Raw genomic sequence first — 19,516 nt, 5'->3', positions numbered from 1 at the left:
ACATGCCAATGCCTTGATATTGGTAGACTATTTTTTTTGGGGTTGAACTGTTTCCATCTTTTGGGCTATTCCCTTGGTAACTAAGTTTGGTACACTGCACACTGTTTTGTTGGGTAGAACCATTCTCACCTACTGGGGTTTTTCCCTTTCCATTCTCTTAGCCCTGGCTGTTGGGCTAAATAGTTCATTGTTGTTATCCATTATTATTAGGGAAACTTGCCTTTATGACTTTACATGGCCTTGTTGAGAAAAAAGTGCTTCCTAAATGGCCCGATACTTTGTTATTACAAGAACAGATTGTGGGTGTAAAAGGTCTAATTCAACCTATTGGATTGAGGGAAAATGATTTGGTTTAGCCAGCTGTCAATTTTGCAGCGTAGTTCTATCAAATAGCTTCACATGTATATACTTGTATTGTTATGTATCCTATGGACATCCATGGTATCTTAACCAACACTATGCAGTTTTAGCCTTGATTTTCAAAACCGTTGTCTTTCACATGGGAAACTCAAGTTGGCCGAAACTTGACATCTAACTAGGTGACCTGTATTCTATCCATCCACAAAATTGGGCCTCCGTTAGCTGGCAGATTTTCAAGGCTTTTTAGGTATACTTACTACGTGGACACTGGACAGTGAAGGAAACCTTAATAAAACTCTCGGTCATTCTCTGTTGGAAGCATAGTTTGGACTGGCATTGCATTTTGCTTTGAGTTACTAGAATAATAATATCAAGAAGTTGGACTTATTGCATATCTCTCAAAGAGTTGATGAATACTGCAGGCTGCGATGTTGTATGTTTTTGGCTCAACCTTCATTTGTAGAAGTCTTGATGCTGCAAAAGAGGTAAGTTTGGTTTTGGAAACTTCATTGGTAATTTGATTTTTAATGTATTTGGACAGTCTGCCATTTGTTTGAACAGTTTTTATAATTGTTGTATGGATGATGAATACGGACAGCCTCAGTTTCTGGAATTCTCTTGGCAATGCAACTTGTTGTAGGAAAAGTATAGTAATAATCGGCCATTCAGCTGTGCTTTCGAGAAATGAAATTCTACAGAAACTAATAGCAATATGTTGGTGCATTCTTCTAAATTTGTAGTTTTCACTTGGATTGTATCCTTTGGTTGCCTGTCCCCTGGTGGGATTTTATGCAGCTCCATCTACCCTAAGTCTTGGTCCTCAGTAGGTTTTAAGCTTCTCACCTCCTCAATGAGCTGTAATACTATCACATCAAAACTTTTTATATCCTTTGGATCACGAAACCAACCTTCTAATAGATAGTTGCTCATCATCCAATTCTGTGATGTCCTATGTCAAAATCGTAGATTGCCTATATCAAGCTAATTTGCATATTTTAACACGGGGAATGCTGGCATCCTTTATTTGAAAGTTATCATTGTTCTCTATTTATTTATTTTTTTAAATCGTCATATTTTTGTCATATTCAAAATTTTGCTAGCTTCTTTCATTGAAGATTTTGATCACAAGTCTATGCTATGGTCCAAGCCTTCTTGCTCCAAAGGGGATCTGTGCATGGATACAGTGGAACTTTCAAATAAGTATTGAGGCCTCCTTTAGGGAAAAGGGAAATAAAGCATCATCTCTGTTTGTAAGGAAGAACGACCTTGCACTTAATTTATTGTTCAAATAACTGAGTTTGCCTCTACGAAACAATTTCATTTGTAGATCTCAAAATTGGTAATATTTATTTGACTTGAAACCCTTCCAAATAGGCTAGTTGTCATTTTTTATACAGAGACTTCATAGTAAATAATTGTTATTAACCCCCTATTTGGGGGGGGGGGTTTGAGGGGGCAGGGGACCCCCTTTTCAACCTAAGAACACTAGATCATTAGAGAAATGTTGTTAGATGGAAACTAACTTCCTGATTTCTGTGAAGAGGAGGCAATGTTGCAGGGATGCTGTGGATTGCTATGTAGGTATTAGTTTGAGATAGAGGGAATGACTTATATTTTGTATCTTTGTAGTTTGCATATATAAAAAAGGTTGCATCCATTGTGTGAGTCTCCTGCTGCTGCAGGGTCTAGGGAGGTCTAGGGAGGGCCCTAATGTATGCAGTCTTACCCATGCTTTGGAGAGAGTTGAATCCTTGATCATTTGGTCGTAGTGGAACAACCTTAATTGTTGCACCAAAGCTTGTCGTCTCCCCTTTGATATATAGAAGATTAAGAGACAAAAGACAAAAGACAAATAATGAGGTCAATAAATTTTAGCACTGAAGATATCTGCTTACTGTTCCTCTTTGAACTTGCTACTTTAGCAATGCTGCTAATTAATGCACATACATGTATATCTGGGTGTCTTGGTAATACCATAGCTTGGTGGCTTGTTTTATAGGTAGCTTTTAATAGGGAAACCTCCACCCCAAGTGTAACTCTTGAAGGTGATATATTTCAGCCAAGTGGTCTTTTGACTGGTGGTAGTCGCAAGTAAGTTCTCAACCTACTGTTCTTCATCTGCCTTATTTATGCGATGCTCTTCCTTGTATTTTCCCTCTTAATGGTAGCTTAAATATCACAGATGATTGTCTTTTAATTTTATTTTGATGAAGTAGTTGAAATGATCTTGTTGCTGCAGTCTTCCCTAAATGTCTGATTTTGGTATGGACGAATGCTATACTTGGTCAACAGATGTTTTTTTTCTAATTGTTACTATCTTATTTAACTTTAAATCAACAACTTTGTAGAGGTGGAGGTGAATTGTTGAGGCAACTACATGCATTGGCAGAGACCAAATCAAAGCTTTCCTTTCATCAGAACAGATTAACAGAAATTGAAGCCAAGGTTAATCCTCATTGTTTTCCTCTGTTTTTACAGATAGTATTTACATTCATAGTCTTAGAAACACATTATGTTTATCCTTGTCTTCCAAATATTTGCAAATTTAGCGTTACCATTTGTGATCCTACTTGTCCTTTGTAAATGAATTGTATACAATGTGCACCATTATCTTGGTTATCTTTTTCTTCTAATTTTATTCTTTGCTTGTTTTGCAAGTTGTTATTTTTTCTTTTTCCAGTTTCAAATACTAAACCTTTATCTAAATCCACTTTGGAAGTGTTTGTATACTGATATCTTGTGGTTTAGTTCATGACTGAACTTTTTTGCTGTTTTGTTCAATCAATTAGAAATATTTCAAAGATTCATACCTGCTTATTCCTTCTGAGTTTTTGCAATCGGGAGGTTCGTCCATCAAATTGATGGCCACACCTTTTGGGCTTATAACCATGATCTCTATGCTATTCATCTTCCTATGATTGAAACTTTGACTAATGTTTGCATACTTCTTAAGCTTTAGCTGCAATCATGATCTTCGTTTATGTAGATTCTCTTTTACACAGGCAACAATGAAGACTCTATTGATAAATTAGAAGTATGGAAATCCTGTGGCATATATCAATCCCCCCCCCCCCCCCCCCCCCCCCCCCCCCCCCCCCCCCCCCCCCCCCCCCCCCCCCCCCCCCCCCCCCCCCCCCCCCCCCCCCCCCCCCCTCCCCCCCCCTCCCCCCCCCCCCCCCCCCCCCCCCCCCCCCCCCCCCCCCCCCCCCCCCCCCCCCCCCCCCCGCCCCGTTCTTTTATATTATATATACGGGCAAACCTTTTGTTAAGCGATCCATTTTGGCGGTCCCCTCTGGTCCCCTGGTGCCACGGGAATTCCATTTTCACCTGGGTACTTATTACATCTCGGTGTGGGCCCCGCATAAGATATTACAGCGGGCCCACAAGCCCATAACAAAGCCCATTAGTCTATAATTAATTATACTATATTTTTTTTTTTTTTTTGTTTGATTCCACTTGGACCACTACTTGGGGGTGGTTGTTCGTGGGGGCAGGAAGGTGGATCAACCATTGATTCGAGAATTAATTTTAGATTTCCGTGTGGTTGGTGAGCTGCTGTGGTGAGGTCTTGAAAGGTGATTGGGAGGGTGGTTTCGTGGGTGTTGAACGGGAGCGTGGAGGAGAGAGGAAACCTAGAAGGGGGGAGGGACGGACCTGGGGAGGGGTGGAATTTGGAATCTCCTTGTTCCTCGCTTATGCCGTGTTCTCCGGCGTTATCGCTGGGTCAATCACACATCTGGAACCGCGGTGTAATATTGCCACCTTGTATGTAGTGGGTGTTTTCCTTTAATGATATGTAGCATGCACATGATAACATAAAAGCTATTTTATGTATTCATTGATGCAATTTATGGAAAGTGCATGATATATGTTTATGTGTATTGTGCGAAATGCATGGATTGGATGCCTCAATGACTTGATTGACTGCTTGAAATGATGTTGATAGCATTCTTGAACTGTTAATTATGCATTTGAAGAATGATTATGCATGTTAAATGTAAATTATCATGCTCTCATATTTAAATGATGGAACTCATGAACGTGTTCAGTGTTGAATGATATCATGCTCTCATGTTTAAATGATTATTGTATGGATTGTGTCCCTTTACTCATATGAGACTGAATGATTTGATGATGTATATTGAAATTGGCGGTTGGTTGCAATCTGATTGAAGATGGGTGGTTGTATGGCTTCCGTAGTCCGGTACTTATGTACCCAAATGGGGCTGAGCAAGCTGTGATTGAGTCGTGCCTGGCATCCACGGTGTCGGCCTGTGCCGCCCTCGGTGGTGGGCGGCCCTCGGTGGTGGGCCCCCTGGTGCCCCTTCGGTGGTGGGCCCTTCGGTGGTGGGCGCCCTCGGTGGTGGGCGCCCTTCGGTGGTGCGCCCTTCGGTGGTGGGCCCCCTTCGTGGTGGCGGCCACTTCGGTGGTGGGCGGCCCTTCGGTGGTGAAGGTTGTGCTCCTCCGGTTTGCCTGGCTCAGACTATATGTCGATAACCTGATGCAAGTAAGGGGGGGGGTGGCGGGATATGGGGCGGGTTGGATGTATGATGTTATAGATTATTGATGCATGATGAACTGCCGACTTACTTACATGGTTGTCTATATTGCTTATTGGGCCGCAAAGCTCATTTTGAAAATGTTGACGGGTCCTCGGACACGCGATAAGGGCAAGGGTGCTGCTACTGACAGTACCTTTAAAGTTGAGATGGGAACATTTCTTTTGTTGCAACTAATGTTAGTTTGCATGAACTTTGAGTGTATATATTTCTTTGAGACTGTATGTCTTTACTAAACACTGTTGTAAGGTCAAATGTAAGTATAACAGACTTTAGACTGTGTACATATGTGTATGAGTCAAATTATCGGCGGTTGTTTGTTTGTTCTAGTGTTTGTCTGGTTTTAGTAGTTAACAACGGGTTTATTTTCCGGATGAACTGTCACGTGCCCTAGTTATGTCCATAATGCCCCCCCCCCCCCCGGGGTCGGGGGGGGGGGTGTTGTTGTGTGTTGTTTTTTTTTTTTTTTTTTTTTTTTTTTTTTTTTCCCCCCCCCCCCTTTTTTTTTTTTTTTTTTTTTTTTTTTTTTTTTTTTTTTTTTTTTCGGGCCCCCGCTGGGGTTACCTCCCGGGGGGTGCTCGCCCGGGGGCCCCCCCTGCTATTTTATATGTTGTCGACCAAGTGGTCTGTAGCTAGGGGGAATCCTATGTCCAGTTCTGAGTATATTGAGTGCTGGCTGTGAGTTGTCTTTGTTAGTCGTCTTATTTGTTTTGTTGTCTTTGGAATTTATGGCAGGTAGGGTTGCATAGATATGTCATTCACCAGATTTTAACATGACACTAGAAGTTGTGTGATCAAGTCTTTGGCCTTGCAAATTGCACATTATTGTATATATTTTTCAGCAAATGAGATATTAAATCTTATGGAACCAAGTTGGGTTCTCAGAAATAGTGCAGAATTTGTTTGCTAACTTTCCCCCCAAAAAAAAAAATTTTTTTTTTTTTTTTTAATTTAAATTTAATAACAAAAAAAAAAAACCCCCCCCCCAAAAAAAAAAACCCCCCGTAAAAAAAAATATTTTTTTATAGGGGGTTATAAATATTTGTGTTTTTGAAAATTTTTACCCTTATTGCCCCAAAAAACATAATATTTTTGTTTTTTTTTGTTAACCCCATTGCCCCGGGGCCCCCCCCGAAAACAATTTTTCATGGGCCCTTGCTGGAGGGTAATACCATATGATTGTCTTTTGGCCATCATCTTTTGGTCTCAAATAGAGGTGACAGGACCATAGGTGGATTCTTGAAGACACTCTGCCACAATTATTTTAGTTTTCCGACTTTCTTTGTCGCTTTTGGTCAACTTGAAGAAGAATTGGTATTGCTTGGTTATGCAGCTCTGAGATTCCGTTGATGTTTTTAAGCATTTCATTAAAAACCAATGGTGTTAGTGGGGTCACATTGTTGGTTTTATTTGGAATATGATGAGTAAGAGTGTTGTGGTGTAGATTACCTCTTCAATGGCGTTGTTGTATTCTGATGCCATACATCCTGTTAGGGTTTAGACACCCTTGAATAGAGTGATTGTCATTGTGCTTGTTGAGTCTGACACTTAGAGTTGAACGGTGCACCTGACATGAGTAGTTGATTGGGCAATGGTTTTAATAGAAGCCGAGGCAAAGAATTCAACATGAATTTTCGGAGGTAGGAGGGATGTCACAAACTTCTACTTGAATTTGGCGTCGATGTTATTACATTTGTAATGAGGGACAAGATAGAGAAGAAAGTAGTATAAACAAGATAGGGGGAAAAAGGGGAAATCTTAGAAGAATCAATCTTGAAGAAGGGGAAGAGGGAGAAGAACACTCATAATAATAAGAAGAGAAGAGGAGAGGAAGGGAGTGCAAACGCACATAGCTTAAGCCTTAGTTTATTTTTTTAATTCCAAAAGTCTGCTTTTCTATTGCAATGTAAGGACCTATTTTTAGCTTGACTAAAGCTTTGCAAGAAATAGAAACTTAATAGACTTAAAATGGAAATTAATATTCTAGTAGTAGTGAAATAGAATCTTATGGAAGTAGAAACTAAGTAAAATTAGAAAATACTAGGCTTTATATTTTGGCTACATGCATAAATAACTAAAATAGAAACTAAACTAAGGTCTTAAATCTCCCAAGAATAAAATCTTTAACAAGAAAGATTTAGGACCCTAGGGATGAGGCCATGTGGAATGAGGGTTAGTTAGGGTTAGTTGAGGTAATAAATTGAGGTAGAAGAGAGGGAGAGGGCATCAAATGTTTTATGAAAGCTCTTGGGCAGCCGTAGGCTGAGGGACACCACTGTGAGGTGTGGGGGTGACTGGCACCATAGAAACCAGAGTCTATCTTGTTAATTCTTGAAATTCTTGTGTTGATTTTTGGGAAGTATTAGTAGGGTTTTAACAATTGGCATCAGAGCTGTAACGATCCTGGGAGGTGAAATGGCTTTGTCATTGTTTTCTGGTGATGGAAAGGCGCATGAGTAGTTAATAGAAGTCGAGCAATTTTGTCAGCAACACCAAATTGAGCATGAATATTGGCTCGGAATAACTCTTGAGCATTTGGTTGGAGAAGAGTTAGAATGGGTTTACCGGAGAAATTGGCCGGTGTTTGATTGGAAGGGTTTCGGAGAAGCCCTGCTAACTGATTTCGTAAAGAACCAGGCGGTAGACCAAGGAGAAATTAACGATGCTAATGGAGTAATAGATTTGGAAGCCCAGGCCAAACCGATGGGAAAAGAACCAAGTGGAAACACCAGCAGAGATTGATGGCATGTTATGGAGGTCTCACGCCAAACTTGCAGTAAACGGCACAAGAAGGGCTTGCTTGCTTGAACCCACATCCCAAAGTTCATCACAAGGCTCGATGCACATCTAAGAGTCCGAAACCATGTTCTGTGGTTACTGTCGGCGATGGGGCAGGGTGCGATCGAAAAGCAAGCATCAACGAAGGTGCAGAGGACTGTGTTACTAGCAAAGAAAGGGGTGGCATCACTTAAGAGGCAGAGTTGATTGGGTGATGCGAGCACCAGAGAAACCCCCTTGGATGAGGGCAAACGCGAGGAAGAATGGCCGAAATTTGCAGACGGTGTCTAGGGTTGCTGCTCGCCACAAATGGAGAAGACGATGCTGGAGGAAGTTCCGGGCTGGTTTGGTTTACACTAAACCAGTTAATGGGTTTGGGTCCTACGCTACAGACCAAAGATTCCTTTATTTGGGCCCAACTCAGGACCGCAATGTCTCAATAGGGGCCAAGCGAACACCCCCTTGTTCCCAATCCATTCTATTAACCCGAGGCCTAGCCCATTTCGTTAACCCATTACCCATCCTATCTTTTTCTCTTTGGGGGATTAAGTGGGTAAACCCCACCAATTCAAAATACCGACTATGGGCTTGGCCCATTTCATCACAACAAAACCCAATATATTTCGGTTATAACTTGAACCCAATTATTTCAGTTGGACCAAAACCCAAGCAGGAGACCACTTTGAATCATGGAGTCACCAAACCAACGGTTCGACCAAGCCAACATGGTAAACCATCGTCTTCAACCTCACACAGTCAAGACGGTGCAAGAAGAGGCGAGGTTGTAGCATCGGTCGTTGAGCATAGTATTGTTCTTGTTGCCGGTGCCAAAAGTAAAGATATCACATGCATCGCTCCTGGATTTGATGCTATTTCCATAGACATTCCTTCGAATTCGTTCCGTCTCTAGTGCGAAAGAACGCATGCAAATTGTGTGCAGAAATAGCATAGGGATCTCTCACGGTCGAGGCAACGAAGGATTCGATGCCTCTCACTCAATCGATTCTTTTCTCAGCAGACCAACATGTTGTGAGTTTTCAAAATGATTTAGCACATTGCCCTGTGCAGGACAATCGTTCCACCCTTACAGTTCAGGCAGTGTATGCTTCAAGCCCAAGTACAACTAATTGGAGTGGATAGACACCATCATTTGAAGTTGAGGATGTTGATTCTGGGGATGATCTGCAATTTTTTTTCTTTTGTTGAAGCCTTCTCCTATTCTGGACCTCAGAATGTTTCTTTGAACACATATGAAGATCAAGTTTCAAATTTTCCATCACCTTGAGGACAAGGTGATTTTCGAGAGGTCGGTAGTTGTTAGGACTCTAGGGATGAGGCCATGTGGAATGAGGGTTAGTTAGGGTTAGTTGAGGTAATAAATAGAGGTAGAAGAGAGGGAGAGGGCATCGAATGTTTTATGAGAGTTCTTGGGCAGCCGTAGGCTGAGGGACACCACTGTGAGGTGTGGGGGTGACTGGCACCATAAAAACCAGAGTCTATCTTGTTAATTCTTGAAATTCTTGTATTGATTTTTGGGAAGTATTAGTAGGGTTTTATCATATTGCAATGTAAGGACCTATTTTTAGCTTGACTAAAGCTTTGCAAGAAATATAAACTTAATAAACTTAAAATGGAAACTAATATTCTAGTAGTAGTGAAATAGAATCTTATGGAAGTAGAAACTAACTAAAATTAGAAAATACTAGGCTTTATATTTCAGCTACCTGCATAAATAACTAAAATAGAAACTAAACTAAGGTCTTAAATCTCCCAAGAATAAAATCTTTATGCAATTTGATTTTGGGCCCCACAAATCCTCTATAAAATATTCCCAATAGGCCAAATAATGGGCCGTGACACTGTTCACGTGAACATCATTTTGGCCTCTCCAAAAAAAAAAAAAAACCCATCGTCCTCGACTTCTAGTGATTTAAAAATTGAACTCATATTGTATAGAAAATGCTTGTTCAAAGTATGCCTCTTTTTTTTTTCTTCCTTTTTTTCGGAAGGTGTGCAGAATGAAGATAGATAAGTTTTGCGAATAGTGATATTAATCATAACGGAGAACATAATGGGGAAGAAGACCACATAAAGAAGAAGAAATAGAGAAGACAAATCAGAGGAAGAAGAAAGATTAGTGAGGAAGACATATCATAAGAAGAAGGAAATTAACAATGATAAAGAAGATAGCAGGAAGAATTAGTTGTAAATAAAATTACCAGTTCAATAAGTTGGGAATGTCATTCCTTACCGAAGACCGTGTCTTTTCCCATGTTCTTGTTGACTCCTTTAAGTCCATGAAAAATAGGACTGGCTAGATTTTTGAAACGTGCGTTCTGTAATAGGGCATGTAAGTAGGCAAAGAGAGGTCACAAATGAATGTCGAGACACAATAGGAAACACCTTTCATTAGATGCCACAGTTGTTGTCATCAGTTTTACCAATGTCATGCTATTCTTGAGATTTGGTAAGACTGAGAATATTTGTAGCTCTTGTATTTTGCTGTCGTGCTATAAGTAAAATTCTGTTTTGAAATCCATTATTGGCTTGCTATGTAAAATACTGATATAGGACAACACTTCTAGCAATTCCCACAAAATTTGCGAAAAATAAAGATTAAAATACGCTTTTGGAAACCATTTGCTCTTCTATCTCGATTAAAACATGCTTTTGGATACCATTTATTTTTCAACATTGTATTTTTGCCAAAACAGTTGTGCTTTCTTATCTTCTGCTTAAGTATAAAGTCTCCGTTGAAATGCATTCCAAAAGGTAGCAAAATAAAGCATTAAAAATACTGTTGGATCACCTTAGAGGCAGCAACACTAGGGCTGCGAAGAGTGTGCATTATAATACACAGGAGATACATGGTTGAATTTGAAACTGAACTTTGACATTGACCCAATCCAGATCATTCTCTATTTATGCTCAGAATTGCCACTGCATCTCTGCATGCCTTGTAATGAGAAGTGCCATGCATATATTCCACTTGGGACGGCTGTCCATTCTACACTTTGCATCTTCCCCGTCTTTACATTTCATTTTTTATGCTAATAACAATAGTTAGAATTTTCTGATTTCCTTGTGTGGGAGGTTTTACAATGTTACGACACCAAAGGTACTGGTATTTAACGCATTCCTGTTGCTGCTACTGCTACTGTTAAAACTAACTATCACTTCATCCTTTGCTTCTTATTTTTGCAGATTGCACAGCTCCTGCCTCTTCAAAAGAAGTTCATGGATCTTAAATCTCAGTTAGAACTGAAATTATATGACCTTTCTCTGTTCCAGAGTAGAGTTGAGCAGAATGAGCATCATAAGGTCATGCTGGTTTCCTTTCTCTTTGATTCTGATGTATATTCAGCTTGAAGCTTTATTGCTGTCTTAGCTTAAAATCTGTTTGCATGTCTTCAATTTGTGCTCCTTTTGGTTGAAATAATTTTTATTTATCTTGAAAGAATTTTTGTTTGATGTAGCTTGCTGAACTAGTAAAAAAGATCGAACATGAGCTTGAAGAAGCGCATCTGGAAAAAGAAGAAAAACAAGTTTTGTATGAAAACTGTGTGTCTACTGTAAAATTGCTGGAGAGCACAATCAGAGAGAACTCTAGCAATAGGGATAGCTTGCTGAAAGATTTAGAGGTAAAAATCAAGGCAACAAAGGCTGAGATGCAGTCAGCTATGAAGGACCTCAAGGTATGTATTTGAAAATGCTTGAGTTTACTTGTTGACTGTGACAAAGTTCCTTCTCTTCTGCCTCTTCAGTTCATTTATCATGCCACACCTGTTTTCCTAATCAGGTGACTAGTGTTGTCTTAACCGTTGCATCTTGTGCCAATATCAATCAAGAAACATTATATGCCATTAGGCATAAGTTAATGGACTTAATTATTTGACTCATGAATTCCAAGTCCTTGTGGTAGCTATTATTCTGATGAGTTAAAAAGTGTTTATACTTTATACAAATGCCATGTTTTACAATTAAAAACCTTATCAAATTCAAAGGCTACATGATTTCTGTTGAATTTAAAATGGAAATGGTTGATCTCAGCTGAACCCAGTTTGGTATGGGTAAACTTTACATTCTAGTGGGTACAAAAATAAATTTTTTGGATTGAAATTCTAAGTCATCCTTCTAATTTATGCCTTTTTTTGGTAAAGGATTTTTGTATGAGAAAGAAATGATACAGAAATAGGCAGTCTCCCAAGAACCCGATTGAGGGAAGGAGACTCCTGCAAAAGAGGGCATCCCCTCCCATCCAGGGGCCCAATCTGGAAAGAATTCCCAATTACAATACATTCTTTAATATACTTCAGCTTTTGCATCCTTCTGAATAAGCTCCTTTAAATCTCTACTTACGTCATAGGTTCCTACTCCAGTTAGGCATGCCCCACCTGAATATTGGTTGGTTCTGTTCCCTCCACAGCTGAACAAATTTCTTATAATGAAAGAAGGCTGCAAGCTGCTGCATTTTCCACTACTTCATCCTATCTCCTGGACTGTCGAGTGCCGACCTAAGTCTGAAGGAGGCCTTGGGATCCGTCGTATCCTAGATGTTAACTTGGCTTGCCTCCTCTAGCTCATCTGGAAGATTGTCTCCAAGCATGATTCCATCTAGGTCTCTTGGGTTCACTCGTATATCCTCAAATCGGACTCCTTTTGGACCGCTCCAATCTGTCTTGGATTTGGAGGAAACTCTTGCTCCTTCGCCCGCGTGCCCTCACTACCATCTCTATCCAAATCTCCTTTGGATCATCCACATCATTTTGGCTGGACCCTTGGCATCTGATGGGTATTCTTTTCCCTATTCTTGGTCCCCACACTGTCTATGAGACTCATATATCTAAGGCTGCCCCCTCTCCTCCTTTATTACCAACGGTTCTTGGTCCCCTCTCCCCCACCCCAGTCTCACACAAGTTTGGAATGTGCTCCCTCCTATCTTAACCTCCGCTTGAGATACCATCATCTGGCTCCCCTCTTGATCGCCCTCGAAATCATTCACCACCTCCTCAACCTGAAATCTTCCTCGGTCCCTCTCAACCCCCGTCCCTTGGGAAAGGGTCTGGTTCAAAGGCCACATCCCTCGCTATTCCCTTACCCTTTGGAGAGCCCTTATCCTTGCCCTCCCCACCCAATCCTTCCTTATTAGCCACCATATCCCTGTTAACCCTAACTGCATCCTTTGTTGGAATGGTCCTGAGGATACTAAACACCTTTTCTTCTCTTTCTTCTTCTCTTGCTTCTTCTCTCGCTCCCTCTGGGAGAAAGCCCTTACAACCATTTGGCCTCGGTCAAGGCGTTCCTATGGACCATGGTTTCGCTCGAGAGTGGTCTTGGATTTTGAGGAATTTCTCTAGCACTTCCATTTGCGACTGTGTTGGCAAGCTTGTCTTTGGAGCCACCATCCACTACTTGTGGTGGGAGCGCAACCTCAGGAGATGGACCTTCAAATCTTGGTCTCTAGAATTGATTTGGATTGCCATTTGCTTTGATGTTACCTCTAGATTTCTTTCTTCTCCCCACTCTCGAGTTTCTGACAACCCCAGGAATAGGTTAATTGTTAGTTCCGGGGGTCTCAGCTCCTCTTTTCGGGCTTCCCACTGAAGCCTCATATCTCCTCCCCCCCTTTCCTCTCCCCCTCTTTGTATTTGTTGCCCCTTGGCTTAATTTAATTACTTATTCATAAAAAAAAACTTGCACTTTAGTCAAGCTTCTATTTATGTTTTAAATTTTTCTAGGGAGAAGAACTGTTGTTTCTTTTTCTTCCTTGATTTGTTATGCAACTGCTTTGAATCATATCTATTTTTTCAGAAATGTCATTGTTTAGCAGTCAAAAGTATTTGGAATGTCAGGAGTAATTTACCTACAACCTCCTCACCTCTGAGCTGTTATAACGGTATCTGCAGGGACATGAAAATGAAAGAGAAAGGCTTATTATGGAAAAAGAGGCCGCCGTTAAGGAACATGTATCCATGGAGAGTCAATTGGTTCAGTCGCAGGTGCAGATCAACAGTCTTGAATCAGAAGTCGAGAACCTTAGAGGAAGGGTATAAGTTGATATTAAAAATAAGAAATTTGGTCTATGCAAACAGGAGTTTTATTAGAAGTCATATCAGCAGTCTTTAAAGACAAGCACTTTCTCCATGTTCTTGTGCAGGTTGCATCAATAAAGGCTGATCATGATCAAGCTCAATCTGAGCTAAATTCTATTCGCTCAAAGTTGAAAGAATGTGATTCTGAAATTAGTTGCATTGCCAAAGAACAGGCGAAGCTTCAACAAAAAATTAGTGATGAAAAACTGGAGCGGAAGAAGATGGAAAATGAAGTACGTGCGTCCATTGATAACTTGGCCTATAGAATTATGCGGAGTTACTTTTTGTCCCTAGATACTGAACTTTCAACTCTTCTTTTCTAGGTGAAGCAAATGGAAATGGAGCAGAAAAATTGTTCTCTGAGGGTTGATAAACTACTTGAGAAGCACAGCTGGATTTTGGCAGAAAAGCAACTTTTTGGAAGAAGTGGCACTGATTATGATTTCTCTGCTCGTGACCCCCATAAAGCTCAGGAGGAACTGGGAAAGCTGGAAGCTGAGCAATCAGGGTGAGTGATTTGGTCCATTTTTGCCACTCTACAGTATTACTATCACTAGCATTTCCTTACTTTCTTGCTTTATCAAAATTTAAAGTTTAAAACATTTCATTCCGAGGTTGACACAAGATAAACTAATTTATACTTGTGCATGAAGTCTTGAGAAGAGAGTCAACAAGAAAGTCATGGCAATGTTTGAAAAAGCAGAAGATGACTACAATGAATTGATGTCCAAGAAAAACATCATCGAAGTGAGTGAGCCATGCCCCTCAAACTGTTGAATAGCTGGATTCATTATTGCCATTCTTTTATTTATTTATTTATTTTAAGTTTCCTTTACGTAGAATGACAAGTCTAAAATCAAGATGGTGATCGACGAGCTGGATGAGAAAAAGAAGGAAACTTTAAAGGTCACCTGGGTTAAAGTTAACAAGTGAGTTTCTGGACCTGATCCTCTGAGTACCTCTTTTCCTTTCCTTTTTTTTTTGGTGGTGGTGTTGTTGTTGTTGTTGGTAGAATCCTCTGAGTTACCTTATGTTGGTGGTTATTGATAATTTGGTGCATGGTCTGTAACCCAGCCTATGTAACTAGGATATTGGTACAATTATCGGTATCTTACAGCATCTGTTGCAAAAAAGTAAAAAGAAGGCTTTTATAGTTTTTGTTTCCAAGATAAACTGCAAAAAGATTTAGTGTTATTTTCTTTAAGATTCTCTGCCCACTACCTCTGTTTGAAATTGTGCACTCTCGCTAGATTTGATTTTATCTACTGCTCAGACATTGAAAATTTTCTTACAAAGGGACTTTGGATCTATCTTTTCAACCTTATTACCGGGTACAATGGCAAAGCTGGAACCTCCTGAAGGATGTAGTTTCTTAGATGGTCTGGAGGTTCGTGTTGCTTTTGGAAGTGTTTGGAAGCAGTCCTTGTCAGAGCTTAGCGGAGGACAACGGTCACTTCTGGCACTTTCTCTCATTTTGGCGCTTCTGCTCTTCAAACCAGCACCTCTTTACATACTGGATGAGGTAGAAACAAATATCAATTCTTGAATATTGTATATTTTTTGGTTATTTTATCTCTGTTTGTCACTTTATCTTAATTTTCTTTTGTCTCAAATTTTAAAATATGTTCTTTAATATCTCTAATAGCGTATGTAGTCTAAATTTGTGGAGGGTTTTATGCATCTGATGATGGGTGCTTAAGAGATATCACAAGGATAGAATATAGTTTAGTAGAGATGAGGACATTGAGATGAATGACTGGTGAAACAAGAAAGGGTAATAAAGAATGAGCACATTCAGGTTATTCTGGGTAAGATTCTGATGGGTTTACTATGGTGGCCCTTTAGATGCATTGGTGAGGAGTTATATAGTTCATATTAGAGGGGTTAAAAGGCACAAGGTTGAGGCCATGATTTGACATGAGAGTAGTATTTAGACTTTGGGTTAACAACTGAGTTTTGATTAGAGTTGACTGGTAAAAGGAATTGCATAACCAGCCTCTTTTTGGTTTTGATAAGCTTGGTTTAGTTGAGTCCTATTTGTTGATTGTATTTCCTATTTGATTTCATTATCTGTATAGTGGGTGTGCAATATGCCTCATATGTCCTTACATGTTTGTTCTTGATTATTCCTAGGTTGATGCGGCTCTTGATTTGAGTCACACACAGAACATTGGAAGGATGATCAAGGCCCACTTTCCACATTCTCAGGTTTGGATTTTTCCTTTTGGGTTGGGATGGGGTGGGTACTCTTTTGATATGTCAAGGTTGAATATTTTCTATTTCCTTCTGATTTTCTCACTTGGAAAACCATTAAAATAAATACCAAATTAATTATACCAATTTATAAAAAAAAGGAGACCAATTTTTTTGCTTCCCACCCTCCCCCTTGGTGGTGGGTTTTCTTGGGTTGATTCACCCCAAAATGGAGGCCTTTAATAGAACGCTACATCCCCACTTTATGTTAAGGTGAAAGAAGATGAAGAACTTATTCCCAAGATTCCCCCCCCCCCCCCGGGGGGGGGAAAAAAAGGGGGGGGGGGGGTGGGGGGGGAAAGGGGGGAAGATAAAAAAAAAAAGAAAAACCCCCGGACCAAAAAAAAGAGCAGGCGCCCCCGCCCCCCCAAAGGGGGCCCTTGGCCCCCCCCCCTTTTAAAACATGACACCCAAAATTGGATTTTCATTAGACACATTAGTCCAATTTGTCACTGAAAACCATTAAACAATTGTTTATTTTCGTTCAATTCCAAAATACCCCTATCAAAATATGAAGGAAAAAAAAGAGAGGGTGATTTAACAGCTTTCAGTGGCAAATTGGACTAATGTGTCCAATGAAAATCCAATTCTGGGGGTGTTTGTGTTTTTCAAACATAAAGTGGGGTGTCAGTGTTTTAATGCCTCCATTTTAGGGTTCTAGTGCAATTTGCTCTAAAAAAATTAACTTTCAAAATTCCAAATTAAACCAGTATAATGAGTTTTTTAGGACTTTGTTTGCATTGTCATAAAATGGACAAAAGAGAAAGGAAAAAAAATTACTTTTATGATGAATATTGGTTTATTTGAAGTAAATATATAAGGAGTGAGTTGTTATCCAGAGGTAGACAATTACGCCAATAAAAAATTGGAAAATATATACTCGTCTGTTTTACTTTTGGGCATTTTTTGCAAAACAAATAGAGCATCTATATAAGTTGTTGGTCAATGGAAAAATTAAATGTGCTGATACTTTTATTACTTGTGTTTGAGCTAATAATCTAAGTTGATCGTCAGGGATTTGGTACACCGTCTCCAAATCAGAATCTAAAATGGTTGAATCGGTTATGATGAATCCTGTTTCCAGCTGGTTCTTGGATAAAACCCTAGAATTACTACTTATTTCATACCTGAGGTCCTATTGGGAACAACTTCTCCAATTCTTATCTGGACCAATTCTATCCTGAATCCATGTTTTTCTTATCCCTGGTTTGGGATGATTTATTGTCAAATGGAGGGTTTGTCTCCATAAACTTTGTTGGATAAAAAATTAGAAATTTTCCTACTCAGGTGGCATGAATGTATTATCTGCTGTTTTATATGCTGGGTTTTGAAAAAGTTGAACAGTTTTTCACGTTTTAATTTTTTCGCAGTACTCTACTAAATTGATTTAAATGTAAAAGATGAAATGGTTTCACTTATGTTTTTAGAGGGGGGAAAATGCTATGTTTCTATCATTCATTTGTGTATGTATTGACGTGCCATGAAAATCCTATGTTTCTGTCATTCATTAATGGAACTCAGTTTATGCCCATGAGAAATTAGGTGCTTGATGCTTGATATATACGTGATAGCTGATAATGAAAGATAAGCAAAAAAAATTGAATAATCATTTATTTTGGTCTTATTTCAGTTATTTTTGGGTGGATAATAAATTCATTACCAAAGAAGAGGATAAAAGACATTACATAACTAAACAAACCTAACCTTCACAAAAAAGTGGGCCAGGGGGGGGGTCTTGGTTTTGCGAAATAGGAAGGTTTGTAAGGAAGGGCAGGATAGTGGAGAAGAAGACAATGGGGGAAGAGGAAAACCTGAGAAGAAACAGGGGGGGGGGGGGGGGGAGGAGAAGAGTGTGTAGACAGCACTCAGGCTTTAATTCATTCTATTCCATCATTCATCCTCTCTTGAAGAGGTTGCAGTAACCCTTTTAATGAGTCTACATAATTTGGGTGGTTATAAGTGTCCTCTACGCTCATGAAAATGAAACTTGAAATACAAGCAAAGAGAAAGATGCTGCTCCTATAAATTAACTGGAATAAAACCAACTTTAATGGAATGAACAACTAAATCAGGGATGGAAAGGCTTTGGCTGAAATGGTAACTCTTCTAACATGTAACTGGGCTAGGTATTAGCTAGTAGGAGTAGCCTCTATATATCCTGCAAAGTTAGGCCCCATGAATTTACAACAAACCTATTTCTGATGGAACCAGAATGTTGACTGAGGGACCTAGAAATCTTGGATTTGACTTCAAACTTTGTAGAGTTCCAAAATTGATGGAAGGACTTAGATTTAGGGGCCATCTTCACAGGTCGCACTTGAGGCAGAGGTATTGCTGCACAAAAAGATAATTTGCTCACCTTTTTAGTTTTCACAACATGATTTCCTACAAAAGAAATGTCGCCTCAGATCCATTCTTTTTCAAATGGAAGAATCATTATAACAAACAGCTAAGAAGAAGTGGCAGGGGAAGAAAATGTTATCCACACCCATAGGCAGTTCTATAAAAACAAAAGGTGGGCTGAATGGAGGTACTGGGATCTAACATGGACACGGTGAACTACTCAGGGAGGTACTAGGTAACAATCCCCAAGACAGTGAAATAGTGTGGGGGATTTGGCTCTTGAACCGGACCAAATTGCACAAGATTTTAATGCAGCTGCAAGCTGTGATGATATCCTAAGTAGACATGGTACTGTAAAGACCTGAATGAAACTGAGCAAGAGATTATGTCACCTCTACCTGAACTTCTCTTGGAAGTGCTCTGCAATTCATTCCTGTATAATAATGTCGGATACCAAATTTGATCTGCCGAAACTTGATCACTAAATAGCTCTATCTACCAAAACTTGATCACTAAATAGCTCTATCTACCACTGAATGAAGTGGAACTCTTGCAGGGTGCCAATGGTAAGGTTAAAATCTAGTAGATGATCTGATGCATATTTGAGATCCAATGATCCCATAAGCAAAGGATCTGAGCTTAATTAGTTTCTCCCAAATCCAAATGGCATCAGAAAACAATGGAGCAATCCAGATGGAGTTGTAGTTCAAGGCCTGGAAGAAGACCCAGTCTACCCAAATAATTTTCTGCTTTGCTGCAAACTAAAGGATCCAGTTTGAGAATATCAACTTGATTGACATCTTTGAATCTTCCCACGTTAAGCCCACCTTTTGTGCGACAAATTGATGCCCACCTGTTGGAGTGGAGAAACCTAGCTGAATCACACCCCTTCCATAAAAAGGCATGTGGGACTCCAAACTCGAAATAATAGATTGAGGAAGCACAAAGAAGTAAGACTGGAGGACATATCAACTCAAGGTGGCTGTCATAAGGGAGGAGCTTCTGTTTCCAGATTTGAGGCTTCCTTGGAGGTGATCTAAAATGGGGAAGAATGGTGGGATAACAATCTTGAACGTGTTATAGGAAGACTGATATACCTGATTGCAAGCTGATCCGATGGGAGACCCAGTC

The 19,516-nt window shown here is 39.9% G+C and overlaps 1 protein-coding gene across 1 annotated transcript in view; it reads left to right on the top strand.

The window, feature by feature from the left end:
• The window catches only part of LOC149021406 (structural maintenance of chromosomes protein 2-1-like), a 28,467-nt gene that overhangs the window by 5,217 nt on the left and 3,734 nt on the right, over positions 1-19,516 (top strand). The window contains exons 8-19 of the mRNA XM_089149640.1: positions 783-845; positions 2,360-2,451; positions 2,709-2,805; positions 10,902-11,018; positions 11,174-11,392; positions 13,604-13,744; positions 13,855-14,022; positions 14,113-14,297; positions 14,443-14,536; positions 14,630-14,718; positions 15,086-15,311; positions 15,923-15,997. Coding sequence (XP_089005766.1) covers positions 783-845; positions 2,360-2,451; positions 2,709-2,805; positions 10,902-11,018; positions 11,174-11,392; positions 13,604-13,744; positions 13,855-14,022; positions 14,113-14,297; positions 14,443-14,536; positions 14,630-14,718; positions 15,086-15,311; positions 15,923-15,997 — 1,566 coding nt within the window. The remainder of the gene's footprint in view (positions 1-782; positions 846-2,359; positions 2,452-2,708; positions 2,806-10,901; positions 11,019-11,173; positions 11,393-13,603; positions 13,745-13,854; positions 14,023-14,112; positions 14,298-14,442; positions 14,537-14,629; positions 14,719-15,085; positions 15,312-15,922; positions 15,998-19,516) is intronic.

The sequence above is a fragment of the Hakea prostrata genome, chromosome 3 (genome assembly GCF_041222555.1).
Source record: "Hakea prostrata isolate BN-2017 chromosome 3, UWA_Hpros_2, whole genome shotgun sequence".
NCBI lineage: Eukaryota > Viridiplantae > Streptophyta > Magnoliopsida > Proteales > Proteaceae > Hakea > Hakea prostrata.
This window is presented reverse-complemented; position numbering and strand designations above follow the sequence as displayed.